General features: G+C 34.9%; 1 protein-coding gene across 1 annotated transcript in view; it reads right to left on the bottom strand.

Moving 5' to 3' along the window:
* Positions 1-3,511: 3,511 nt before the first annotated feature.
* The window catches only part of LOC106461194 (D(2) dopamine receptor-like), a 13,212-nt gene continuing 1,574 nt past the window's right edge, over positions 3,512-15,149 (bottom strand). The window contains exon 2 of the mRNA XM_022388056.1: positions 3,512-5,490. Coding sequence (XP_022243764.1) covers positions 3,782-5,490 — 1,709 coding nt within the window. The 3' untranslated portion in view covers positions 3,512-3,781. The remainder of the gene's footprint in view (positions 5,491-15,149) is intronic.

Raw genomic sequence — 15,149 nt, 5'->3', positions numbered from 1 at the left:
GCGGTGTTGTGTAAGAAATTGGAGTCGGACTGAACATAACCTACGATAAAGAAAGTAATTTTAAAGACAGAACAAGAACTGGTATCGTTTTCGAAATTGCGATTAACTCGGGTAATCAAAAAACAATTGAATTAGCCATATTGTTTTGTTTCTGAGTTATATTAACACTGCAGCCAAGAGAAATGGTAGCAACTTTTGCTGACCTGGCTAGCAATTAATGTATAATATATACTACTCTAAGCCATTTTGTATGGCTTCTCTGCTAATACCAAATTTGCTGATAAATAATTTAAATAAATTTGTTTTGAATATGCAGATAAATATCTTGTTTTAAAGGAAAGTTGTTTTATGAAATCAATGGAAAATAGATAATAAAAATTATTATCTTATTGAAATTTTGGTTATATGACATAAGGCAAATTTTCATATATTAAATCAAGGTTTGTTACCAAAAAGTTGCCTAATTGTTTGAAATAAAGTTTAACAAGAAAACGTCCAATCACTGAAATAGTATCTTCAGGATTGATTTACTTTGTTTCATTGCAATGGATTAGAAGCCTGTATTTTCAAAACATAATTTTGCACTCACAATTTGAATCCATGATATATCATGATAAGCCTAACTGTAGTAGTAAAAATGGGCTATGGTCTATTAAATGCTCCCTACTTCGCGTATTAAATTAACAAAGGAATATGTTTCATTACAACAATATTATTATTTGATGATTATTTTATATTCTAGGCATACTGCCATGTAACAAAGAAAGCTTAATGTATTGTCATATAACGTATACTTAATTTCTTGGTGTCATAGCTATTTAAAATTCATAAGTAGTCATAAATGATAAATTTAATGTTGTGCTAAAAAAATATGAAATGGAAGGTATTCAAATTTTCGAGGATTTTGTAACTAATAAAATGCTATTAAACCGAAACACTTCTTATAATGTCTCAGCGCATAAAATTTTGTATTCTTACACCATATGATATATTTAGAATCTTGTATTCTTTTGAAAATCAGATAAGTACCATGTAAAAATCAAACCAATCTTCGTACTAAAAAGGTAATAAATCATATATTTAGTAGGTTGAAATAATCCATTTCTAGTATCATCATTCCTGATAAAATATATTACAGAGAGTTGAGTACGTTATATGAAAATTATTTTGAGTATGCAAATCAGCAAGTTACGTGATAACTACAGTGAACACGAAGTTGCGGTGGAACGTTATGTGTGAGTAGTACATTTTGACCTTATTTGTCATTTCGTTGGACATGCTACCGAAGATTGATCGCTTCTGGGAAGATAGTGTAAAAGCTCTTTCAAACACAAAACGCCCTCACACCAAGTGGATCAACTGTAAGTCTGCACGTTTGTAAAACTAAAAATGTTTCGATACCCATGGTGAGTAGAGCACAGATAGCCGATTGTATAGCTTTGAGCTCTAAAACAAACAAACCAAACCGACGCAAATTATTCATACACTCCGTTCATAAACATGTGTTCTGACCGGGGATTTATGACTTTAAAACGGAAATATCTCTTGTACTTAATGAGTTTGGAGAACACAAAACCTGCAATAGATCGTACTCCAAACGTGGTAGGTAAGTGCAGCATCTTGTAACAGTGGAGATTCCAAGAACACATAGGTCAGTGGCAAAAGTCGCTACGTGTCCCAGGCAACAGTATGCAACACAGTTAAGAAAGGATCTCCATATGAAAACGAGAGCAGCAGGGTATGGGTTAACTGCGATAAGGCTTCCTGTCATATCTCTCGTTCAGTCTTTGCATATCTCAAGCAAGTGAAAAATGAAACGTGTATTCATGCTATCACATACGAAAAGCACATACGGATTTCTGTATAATCGGACTGAACAGTTGCAAGGAAACAGCCGACTTCGAACACAAAATGAATTATGGAAATTATACAAAGAGAAGTCGTGTGCTTTGGACGTGACAGCTTTACGACGGATCCTTTTGCAATGGTTTGCTTGTTTATTGAGTTTCGCAAAAAACTACTCGAGAACTATCAGAACTAGCCGCACCTAATGTTCATAGATTAGAGGAGAGGCAGATAGACAACACCACTTACCGCCAACTCTTAACTAACGAATTGTGTGATTGACGTCACATTATTACACCCCAACGGCTGAAAGGGCGAGCTTGTTTGGTGATAGGGTTTGATCTAGATTGCAGGTAAAGCGCTATAACCAATAAGTCATGCTAGTCCCACTACGCTGCAGGACTATTGTCAAAATGTACGGTCGTCAGAGTGAGCCTAACCGGACGAGATGATATGGTGAGGCTGTATTCAACTTATACAAGTGTTTAAACTACCTATAATTAAAATTAATCACCCTTCTTTATATTTTAAGTTAATTAAACTTCTCGTAATAAATTACTGGTTCACGCCTTTTTCTAGGTATAGAAATGAACATTTTAAAGACACAGCTGACGTGTCTGTTTGTCTTATTTGTTCTGTTGCAAAGCTACATAACGTGTTATCTGTAGTGTGTCCACCACGAGTATTCGAAACCTAGTTTTCAGGGTTATAAGATTTCAGACTTGCTGCTAAGCCAGTGGGGCTGATGGGTAGGCCTAAGGTGACAACTAATGAAACTTTGAGAAATGTACAACGAAAACAATAACAACTTGTTCGCCCTTCTTTTGATAAAACAAGATTAATTTATCCCAAAGCTACAACTATTTAAGCTTCATGTAGAGCAAAAACAATAAAAAATTACAATGAATTAATCTTTGATTAGATACAACTAATTCAAATCATTAACTGAAAAGTAATCAAAACTTCTTGTACGATTACAGGAAAGTAATTAACTAATTTATCCTTTATTTTTCATTAAATACAACTAATTAAGCTTCTTATTAAATTATAAGTAATTCAATGCTCTGTAAATTTACAGATAAAGTGAATACTAAACCACAATTGCTTACCGGTGACCCATCGGAAGTGTTTTGTTTCACACCAACTAATGATAATCCCATTGACATTGCAAGTAATAAAATTATGTTAAACCACAGCTATTGCAAGTAATAAAATTATGTTAAACCACAGCTATCGTAAGTAACAAAACTACGTCAAACCACAGCTGTTGCAAGTAACAAAACCATGTTAAACCACAGCTATTGCAAGTAACAAAACTACGTCAAACTACAGCTATTGTAAGCAACAAAACTATGTTAAACTACAGCTAATCGGATGCGTCTCATAACAATGGCGTTTTGAGATAGTAAAGGGACGATTACTTAATATTTTGATTTAATGTCAGAGTAATAATTTAAGTACTTACCAGTACATAAGTTTTGTTTGTAGCACAAACGAATTAATTCATTGCTACACACACAATAATTTTATTCGATGTGATTTTATAGATAAATGTTATAAACAAATATATTGTTTCCAAAAAAGGTAATTAGTTTTCTTGAGTATAATAACTTGTGGTTGTAGCTCAAAAATAAGTTTGGCTAAATTAAAAAATGTATTTTGTTATTATTTTCTAAACAGTACAGGTAATTTTTTGTAACTTTATTACCAAAATTCTAGAATTTGAAATATACATCTTCCATATCTTTAAAGTCCGAATTAACTTCTGTTACATGCAGAGGCGTGTGATTTCAGAAACAGCTTTGTGTAAGTAAGCTTAATAAGTTGTGATTAAGGTTCCATATTTGTTCATAGCTGATTTTTCTGTGGAAATGTTTTTAATATTACTAGGATGCTATAGCTTTTCTACGTTTTTTAAAGCGAATTTATTTTTATATTATTGACCAACTTGATCCCATTTTCCGGTGAGAATTTTGAGGAATGTCTGTCGAAAGGTACGATTGAAAATGGTATAGCATATCGGGTTGACCATGGAGGAAGAATAACCCATCCATCCAAAAATGTACATGAATGTTGGACTGATTAGGTCTTGTCTGTTGGGGTACAAACCCCAAATCAGATTTGTTACAAAGAATGGAGACCACAGAAACACAAAAGCAAAAAACACAACTCCTAAAACTTTTGTAGCCTTTTGTTCCAATTTAATGATTCTACTGTTTCTGAGAAGATTCCTCCTAGTCATTGTTTGTTCTTTTTCTGTTAAAGTCACTTGTATTTTCTTTTGTATATGGTCTTTTTCTGAGCAAGTTTCCTGATGGGATGTTGACTGACTTGGTAAATAGAATGATTTGGAACACCCTAGAAAAAGTACCTTACTAGAGGATGAAGCATGCTCTGTTATGGTGGATTGTATAGTTATTGCATTTTTAAAATCTTTTAACGTTTCTTTATCATGGGAACTTGAGAACAGCTCTGTATTTGTTTCGAAACGATGTTGAAAAGTTTGATTTTCAGATTTTCTACTAGAGTGGCTGAGTAGTAAACAATCCGGTATTATCTCAAAGCACGATATAATCTGTTTTTCTGTAAAATGCCTTGTGTCAATGCTTGAAACACGTGTTTGATTAATGTTATCGAAATCCTTTCCAAGGAACAGAGATGATGAAGAAAGACTAGAGTGGTTCAATGGTCTCAACGAATGTTTCGAAGGAAGAAAGAGTGCTTTATTTATCAAGTCGTCATACTGAAAATTTGAGAATAAAGCTGGGCAGCTGTGATTACGTTGGGATTTTGTTGTGGAAAGTTTCGTCTTCCACATATCTGATTCCATTTTTACATCGCTACTTGTTTTGTACTGCGTCGAAAAACTATTTCTGTTTCTCCAGAAGTTTCTTAAATTATCTGTTAATGGTTTTAAGGGAATTCGTCGATTTCCTATCATACCTGTAAACAACCCATTTATACTTTTAGATTTAGCATTTACGTCGGACTTGCCTCTACTAATTAGTTGGAACTCAAATCTATTTGAATCTCCATCGTCTCTTGTTCTTCCCGATTCTTTAAGGAAATTATTTGACAACGTATTCATTTTGCAGCTTGTTTTGTTCAAAGAAAACAGTGAACCATGCGGGTTTGTTGCTGAAAAACAAGAACTTCTAACAGAGCTCTGGCACACGTTTTCTAACCCCATTCTACACCCGGTATTCGTCTTAGTTTTAGTTGTTGAATCGGATATTGTTCTGTTGCTTTTAAACGGGATATTATTCTGTTTCTTACGGAGTAATCTAACAGTAAGTAGATATGTGGTTACCATTATAAGAAGTGGGATGAAAAAACTGATTACAGATCCGACAACAGCGAAAACTGGATCCAGAGTATTACACACGCCGTTTTGAATCACGGACTGGGAATCCTTTTCATACAAAATACTGAGGGGAAGGGACATGGCTACTGATAACGCCCACACAATACACAGTTTGAGTACAACTCTTCGTTTTGTCTTATTCCGGCCAAACGTCATAGGATATCTGAGACAAAGGTAGCGGTCCACGGAGATGGTGCACAAATGCATAATGGAACAGGTACAACATAGGACGTCCAGGGATACCCAGGCTAAGCAGTAGACTGGAGGGAGGGGAAAATAACCTGAAATATAGAACGTTCATAATTTGATATATTTTCTCAGTTGTATGGGATTTAAGTGATATATATATAGAATATTCATGTGTTAATTTGTTCTGAGCTATATGATAGGAGATTAAAGTAACCTGGAAATATTACAAGCTACGCCTAATTTTCTTTTAAGTCAGCACTGTAATAAAAAACAAAAGTAACCTCCCTCAAATGCAGAACAATTACGTGTTAATTTACTTTCTGGCTGCATGACAGTGGATAACGTCTATCACTCACACGTATATAAAGAGAATATATAAGTAAAAATACAGAATAACCACATCTTAAGTTACTTCTATAATTACAAGGTAGGACAGAAAAGTAACCTGAAATGTAGAATAATCAAAAGGTAGCTTACGTTTCCAACTTTAAAATAAGATATAAAATAACTTAAAATACAGAATTACTATATTTTAATTTACTTGATCAGTTGTATAGTAGAATATAAAACATCGTGAAAAGTAGGAATTTCACGTCTCAGTTTACTTTCAAAGTTTTATGGTAAGACTGGTTAGTTGGATTTCACGTAACGCCACTAGAGTGCATCTACGCTAGCTATCTGAACTTTTCAAGTAATAGACTAGATGGAAGGCAGCTAGTCTACAACATCCACCACCAACAGTTGGGTTTGATCACTTTTATAATTCATCCACGGCCTAAAATGCGGAGCCCGATTATTTTGGCGATAATAGGACGCGAACACAGTCCACCATGCCAGCCAGTGGACGCGCTAGAACTTGTATGATAGGACGTAAAATAGTTTGAATACAGAGGTATGGCAATAAATTAAAGTATAATGAAATACAAAACAGCTATATCCAAGTGGACCTCTTCATCTCTAAAATTGCAGAAACTAATGTAACCTAGATTACTTTGATAGCTCCTTGACGGAAAATATGGTAACCTATAGTTAAAACACACACCTTCTGTGTTAGATACTCAGATGCGACATACATCAAAATAATCTGAAATATGGAACAGGTCTTGTCTATATTTTACTTCGTTGAAGACGAAACTTTCTGATAGACAGGACATCTATCCTTAAAATATAACATGTATAAGTGCTCTTTCAAAAGCATTTATGTAAAATTTTCTTTCATAAACTCATAAATCAGTCCGATAAACCGGTAGTTCTGATACATTTAATTACCAGTCTGTTTGTATCTATTCGGTATTCATTCATTCATTTATACCTATTTTTCGGCTCAATTATTTATTAAGGAGTTAAAACACTGTAATTTTATTACTTTTTTTGCGATTAGGAGCACTTAATAGAACGATAAGGAGAGTGAAATTCTCCAGTAGCTAATTAACAAAAACCAGTAACAAGTAAATCAATTTAGAGTTCATGACTCATTCTCTTTTGGTATTAAAATTCGCAGTATGCAATTTCCTGATGAATGTTTTATGGCGAGTTTTAATGCGACTTCGTCCTCTAGTGGCTCAACGGGAAATCTGGGGGCTTATAACGCTGAACCCGGGTTTCGATACCGGTGGTGGGCGCAGCACAGATAGCTCATTGTATAGTTTTGTTCATAACAACAAAAAAATTAACATGACTTCATAATAGCCCACTAGAGGAAACCACATATTTATTTCTCCAAAGAAGAAACAATTCAAAACGGCCTAACAAAAGGACAACTTAGATTTTCAATGTCTCACGATGTTAAAAATAATTTTACTTTGAAAAGAAATCTGTATCATCAAATTGGTGGCTCTACATTGGGATCTCATCTAGACCAAACCTCGCCAGAGTTTTCCTTTGTCATCAGAAATAAAGCTGGTTTTTTAGAGTGAACGATGACGACACTTCTATTATAAAGAGCACAGACACTTTTCTTTTATTTCTTAAACTTAAAACATCCAATCTTAAAAGCTACTTGTGAAACTGAAGAAAAACATTCTTTTTTGTTTTTCAGACATACTTTGTACTCGAGACTCTCGAAAGATTTCTACGACTGTAAACCCAAAAGAAAGATTTTACAAAACTCTTCACTCAACACGACAGCTTCCTGCCTTCAAATTTAATCTAGTCACGTCTTCTTAACTAGCTCTTAACACTTGCTCTAATTATTTCAGTCTTTATTCAATAAGACTTTTCTTTGCACGACAAACTAATGTTAAAGAACACCAAAGATGCGTTATTGAAAAGTTGACCAAATCATTTCTGCGTCAAAAATTCTTCAAGCCATAAACAATCGCCTACAGTTGTCCTATGTTTTGTTTTACCAATCTACAACAACAAAGAGTTTCATCGTGTAATTTATTAAGACATAATAAGAAGGTCTTGCTAGCAAAATAAAATATAATATCCAAGCTATATTCGTGGTTATGCTACCTTCATCATGTGAAGGACAGTCCACCTAACTCCCTGCGTTCAAGGAAAAATCACAAATAATTCTATCTAAGGCCACCTATATCGCAAAAGCGCCCATGCAAACTGCAAAACACAAAATGTGAAACCGCAAATTCGCTTGTATCTCCGCACGGACCTAACAAAACCTAATGCCAAATTTGGTGAAGATCCATCAACAGGGGCGAAGTAGTGGTAAAAAACGCAAAAACGGCCATAAAAATCGCCAAACGTAGAATTTAAAACTGAAAATTTGTATGAAACCCCGCATGGACTTCGTGAACCGCTATACCAATTTGGGTGAACATCCATCCACGCCCTGCGAAGTAGTCACATGGTTCCCTAGCTACCATCACTGTGCCTTTGTTAATAATATTGTTACGACAGCGGAAGTCACGCGACTCTGGGTGCATGCGCGCTGGAGCATCATGACTTTTCGGGGAACCTCACGAATATCCCAGTATTTGCTAGACGCCCTCTTTTTTAGTATATAAGGGCATATGCAGATAGACTGGGGAGAGAGATAATTGAGTCAAGCGAGCAGCAGGCACCGTAAATAAAGTGTGTGAATCGCTGTGATTTATAGCGTGTGTTATAAGGTTGTTAAGTAAAGTGATTGTGGAAACAAAGTTGTATCGAGAAAGAATAAACTAGTTTTAATTAAGAAAGGACTTGTATCGCTGAAGAATTTATACCGGAAATTAACAAACGAACAGAGACGTAACAATATTATATTGTGATCATAGTATTGTTACTGTCTCACGCGTTTAGAACACAACTTTGTGTAAATTAAAATGAACCTATTTTTAAAATGTTAGGTCTAATGAGCCTGATGATGACCAAAGCATGGTAGTCGAAACGTTTTTTTGTATTATAGTATTTATGTTTTTTTATGTTTTCGATTCAACAATAAATTAAGCTTTTGTGATTACCCGTTTTTTCTTTCACTAATAAATCGTGCTAGAAGGAAGCTGGCTAGCTTTTAACAGTACGTACTCTAAAGACAATTCAGTAGTTATTAACAAAACGTTCACTTCGGACAATTCATTGACTAAGGTTACTTCACTGTCTATTACCATCAGAAGGTACCTTGAAAACAGTTCAGTGGTTATTAATGGAACGTAAGGTGTGTACCCTCTGCTTGAATGTCCTTGGCTATTAACAAAATTATATCATATTAGGCATTAAGTTATGTACACGTTTTATTTTTATTTTTCACATTTCTGCATCAGATCACTTCTAAACTGATTTTTTTTTACTCTGTTAAGTAATTAATCTTTAATTTGTTCCCCATACCAAGACAGACTGCTAGTCCTCCACTGTGGAACTATCAGAGAATCGAAGCAGTTTTCTTCGTAATTAAGATTTATCATTGTGCTGTGATTCGTTTGTGGACGGATTCATTTCCGTAGGTGATGTTATGGCGATAGACTAGCCCTTATGGTATATGAGCGGCTAGCCCGATTTTTTTTACAGAACCCCTGTTAACTGGCGTGTATTTCACTGATAACCTAGCGAAGCATTTACTGTTATCAGCAAAGAATCTATTGTTCCCAAAGGCTCGATTGGCGCGATCTTTTGTGGTTATTTCTTTGAAGCTGTGTCGTTTCTGAAGAGATATACTGTGGGCTGAGTTTTTATTGTGTCTTTAGCACAAAATTAAAGTAATTGTAGCAGAATCAGTGGTTCTAGTGGGTATTTTCTTAAATTCTGAATGAAAATGGGTTAACGTTTCTTCCCAGTTTTCACTTCACGTTATTTTTGTGTCGTTTAAGCTACAAAACCCAATAAGCAAATGAAAGGATCCTTAAATTTTAAATAGGAAACTTGTGCATTTTTCTTTTACCTTATGATGCTAATAGTTGGAATATTCAAATTTCAAAAAGGATCTCCAATTTAACTAATTATATGTTCATCGGATGATAAGAAACCTCATGACATATGAGAGAAAGCATGCAAATCAAGAACAACCAAACTAACTAACTATATGTTAATCAGATGATAAAAAAACTATCATAACATATGAGATAAACATATAATTGAAGAACAACTAATCTAACTAACTATATGTTAATCAGATGATAAAAAAACATAATAACATATGAGAGAAAGCATGCAAATCAAGAACAACCAAGCTAATTAACTATATATTAATCAGATGATAAAAAATTACATGACATATGAGAGAAAGCATGTAAGTTTTGCCCATTAGACATGAAGAAATCTTAGATGATTATTGGTTTGTAATTTTCTCAAGATTTTTCTTAAAAACATACATCTTCACCTGCTTACTCATTCCGTGTCCAATTACAAGGTAGCATCTTGGTTATTCCTAGAACTGGCAGTGAAGGAGTTACGAAGTCTTTTCATTTGTTAGAGATCTTCCGCTCCATGATTCGTCCATCATTTGGATATCTTTTTCTCGTGTATATTTATTGATTTTTTCCAGATAAAAGGATCCCACTGTTTACTAGGTATATATATATTTACTTTGAGCGATTTTAGGGATATTTAGTATGATTTACAACAAATACATAGTACACGCCCGCGAGTCAGATATGTCTCGGATGGTGTCTCTACGTAAAGTTATTGTGCTAAGTGTATTTTTTGGAACATAGGAGATATGTACAAGTGTAGCTATACACTCGGGTCATCACTAAGTAATGGTTTAAAAAATTTACTGAAAGTGCCAGCAGTGACTGATCTACTCCATGTCGAAAGATACTCTTGAAACAAATTGTAAAACGCGTCATAACTGTGGTATGGTGTCTCTGTAATATTGTTTGTTTTTAGTTAAGCACAAAGCTACACAATGGGCTGTTTGTGCTCTGCCCACCACGAGTATCGAAACCCGGTTTTTTGGGCTATAAGTTCGCAGACTTACCGCTGAGTGATTGGGGAGCTTCGGTAATGTATTAGAAACAATTAACAGGAGGAATCGCATGAAATACAATCTATATAATTGAAAGAGAAACGTATGTACGTACCTGTATGCGTGCGTGGGAAGCTTTTCAAGCTTCATTAAACTATGCAAAATGTAATTAACAGTAGTGAAGTACGGACGACGTCACCATATGCGCAAGGGAGGGGTGAGTGTAGATAGTACTAGTTATTGCAAAAGGAAAGGTATTTGGGGAATAGATCTGTCTTCCCTAAGATCCCCATCTCAGACAAGTTTTAAGGTTTTATGTGTGAATTTCTTCATTTGCTTATAAACACTTAGAGTATCGGTACTACCACCCTGTTGACTAATAATATTTGCCGTCCCCCATACCCAAGTTTTGAAAGTGTCGCTAGATCTGGTGTCTTTTACTAGATAAGTTAATCTGTTTATCATTTATAATCAAACCATTCGGCTCAGAGTTGTTTTTTTTTTGTACCAGAGATGTTTGATGTGAACACGTGTTGTGGAATAGGTTTATCCCACTTAGGTTTAACCTCGCATTGAGACACTCCGCATAACAATCATATTCGTTTAGAAATTCACGTACCTAACATCTTACATGAATAGTACAGGTAGGTCTTAACTGTTTTTATCACTTTAAACAAACAAAACTGCCTTTACATTTTATAAACTTTGTGCATTCAAATATATAAAGTACCACAACCAAAACATGCTTCTTACGCGAAGCACGAGTTCCTCTCTCCCCCTAGTATTATTAGATATTTTAGTCAAACCAAATCATTGAGACTTCTATGTAGGATTGAAAATATGAATTGATGGCTATGCTAAAGACACATAAAATGAATACTGTATTTGAGTAACAATAAGAAAACTTTCGTTGGGCATGTTTTTGGCTGTTTGTTTGGGTTTTCGCGCAAAGCTACACGAGGGCTATCTGAGCTAGACGTCCCTAATTTAGCGGTGTAAGACTAAAGAGAAGGCAGCTAGTCATCACCACCCACTGCCAATTCTTGGACTACTCGTTTACCAACGAATAGTGGGATTGACCGTCACATTATAACGCCTCCACGGCTGAAAGGGCGAGCATGTTTGGTGTGATGGGGATTCGAACCCGCGTACCACAAATTGCGAGTCGAGCGCCCTAACCACCTGGCCATGACGGGCGCATGTTTTTGGTTGAGACTTTCTTGGTACTGGGAAGTTTGTAGCACTATACTGTACTTGAGTAACAGTGAGACAACTTTCGTAGTGCATGTTTTTGTTTATTGAAAAAACTTTATGGTATGTGCAACTAGCAGTGAATTATTTTTTATCGCAAGTGGTTCGAATGGCTTTTTTCTGTTCCTTATTATTTTGCAATATTTATAATCCACAAGCCAGTTTGTCTACGAGATCGGGGAGTGGGGTGTTTTTCTTAGACTGCTACGTTTTCTCAGTAAGTTGACTGTCTTACTTCGGGTCGAAAAATGGAGATTGCTAATATTTTCACAACAGCTTTAGAATTTACAAGTCGCAGTGTTCAATACTTACCAGCTTACCACCACGATAAAGGAAACCTAAAATAATTGAAGTTGATATGGATTAAACTTTGAACGTTTTGGTCATACATTAGCCAAAAGAGCGTCACACTTAAATGCTTTGGTAATAAGTGTTTTAAAAACAGACACCATATATAAGCAAGTAAACAGTGTCAAATATGATCTGGTTTCGGTGTCTGCGATTAATCTACGTGCCAGACTAAAACCAACATATTGTCTGTTTGTTGGTAAGCACAAAGTTACTCAATGGGCTATCAGTTCTTGCCTACCACTGATATCGAAACCCGTTTTTTAGCGTTATAAACCTTCAGCCTTACTGTTGAGCTACTGAGGGTGTGGTGGTGGAACCAACAGTTAACAGAACGGGTGAATATCAAGCACTTGAATATAGACATATAACAGGCACTATGTTTTACAGTTTCGCGGCCAATACTTCCTAGAATTATATACCGTCTATCAATCTTGGTTTCAACTAAACAATAGATAGTATTCAAGCCTATAATTTATAGACAGACTGGCCTTAAGTCATTCTAAGCTATAATGAAACAGAGAAGATGGAATGTGGAAAGTGGTTGAACATACTGACCTTTACTACGTGACTATACTATGTGTATGTTAAACTGTAACATACGGAGACTGATAAACTTCTCTGCTGTTTATCAATTATCCATTAATTATGGGAGTGAAATCGAGAAACTACTTTAGAGTCAGAAGCATTTTGTATCTTGTTTTTTGCGTTTCTCAATTATTTCTTTTTTTTTGAATTTGAAAAATTGTAGTTTGAACTGTACCGCATTAGTTGAACAATGTTGAAACAAAAAGTATTAGTTGCATAGTGAAATGAAACATATTGCTCTCGAAGTTCTTTTTGGATAGGCAGTTGAGAAAATTCAAAGCCAACATATTTTTTTGTATATTTCGAAACATAATTATTGTTATCGAAGTGAAAGCTTGTTTAGGACACGATGTTTCGTCGCCTCTTGGCGTGAGATCAAACTTGCTCGAGTTTAAACAAATTTAAAGGTTTGTTTGTGTGCTTCATAATTTTCACACAAATCTACACGATCTATCTGCGCATAATCGTCTCTAATTTAGTGCTCACAGACTAGAGGGAAGGAAGCTAGTCAACGACACCGACCGCCAACTTTTGGGCTATTCATATCTGACTGAATAGTTGAATTTGAATATCACACTTATAGCGCACCTATAGTCACAAAATGCGGAAGACATTCTTGCGGCAACGAAACAAGAACTAAAAGATCCCAGTATTTACTGTACTGCTATGCTAACTTCTGGATCAGACTCGGCTCATCTTAAAAGTAACGAACGCTGTTAGTTTCAATATTAATCATAAACAAAGTTTACTCTTGAAATTCCGAAACGCAGATGATAAGCCAATCATAAGGTTCCTATCTCTATTCGTCGTTGGTTTTGATAATAATAATGAAATGAACAACTATTTCTAAAGCAGTTAACGTTATTGTTTTCACCAGAATACCACTATATAATGAACAAACTATTCTCTCAGTTAACTTAAAGCTGTCAACGTTATTGTTTTCACTAGAATATCACTATACTATGAACAAACTATTCTCTCAGTTAACTTAAAGCTGTCAACGTTATTGTTTTCACCAGATTACTATTATATAATAAACAAATTATTCTCCCACTAACTTAAAGCAGTCAACGTCATTGTTTTCACTAGAATACCACTATATAATAAACAAACTATTCTCTCAGTTAACTTAAAGCTGTCAACGTTATTGTTTTCACCAGAATACCACTACATAATAAACAAACTATTCTCCCACTAACTTAAAGCAGTCAACGTTATTGTTTTCACTAGAATATCACTATATAATGAACAAACTATTCTCTCAGTTAACTTAAAGCAGTCAACGTTATTGTTTTCACCAAAATACCACTATATAATAAACAAAATATTCTCTCAGTTAACTTAAAGCAGTCAACGTCATTGTTTTCACTAGAATACCACTATATAATAAACATAATATTCTCTCAGCTAACGTAAAGCAGTCAACGTCACTGTTTTCACCAGAATACCACTGTATAATGAACTAGAGGGTCACTCAGTAGAGCGCATATCTCCGCCATGCAGCGTTGATCGTATTCGGCCTTCAAATAATACAAAAATGTGTGCGTATGTCTATCGTTATCAACGAACACGGACCATTTTTTAGCAGAACAATTAAGAATAATATTCTACACAAGTCCATTTAGATTAATCAAAATCCGATCATTTTTGACTAAGTTATAGAGCAAAAATAGTGTGAAATATCGGTCCCCATATTAACAGATACAGATGTTTTTAGATTTTTGTGGCCTTGCTGTGACCTTTACCTTTGGCCTAGACTTTCCAAAACTAATCACTTCTTAGTTAGTTCATTGTCCAAATGTATACCAACTTTCTTTTAAATCCATTCAGCCGTTTTGAGAAATCTTGCTAACAAACACACACACACACACACGGGTGAAAACATAATCTCCGTCACCTTCGGTGGCGGAGGTAACAAACTATTCCCTCAGCTAACCTAAAGCAGTCAACGTCATTATTTTCATCAGAATACGACTATATAATAAACAAACTATTCCCTCAGCTAATCTAAAGCTGTAAACGTCATTGTTTTCATCAGAATACCACTGTATAATAAACAAACTATTCTCTCAGCTAACCAAAAGCAGTCAACGCCATTGCTTTCATCAGAATACCACTACATAATAAACAAACTATTCTCTCAGCTAACCAAAAGCAGTCAACGCCATTGCTTTCATCAGAATACCACTACATAATAAACAAACTATTCTCTCAGCTAAC

The sequence above is a fragment of the Limulus polyphemus genome, unplaced genomic scaffold (assembly GCF_000517525.1).
Source record: "Limulus polyphemus unplaced genomic scaffold, Limulus_polyphemus-2.1.2 Scaffold912, whole genome shotgun sequence".
Taxonomy (NCBI): Eukaryota; Metazoa; Arthropoda; class Merostomata; order Xiphosura; family Limulidae; genus Limulus; species Limulus polyphemus.
Note: the sequence above shows the minus strand (reverse complement) of the source record. Positions and strands in the feature narration are given on the sequence as shown.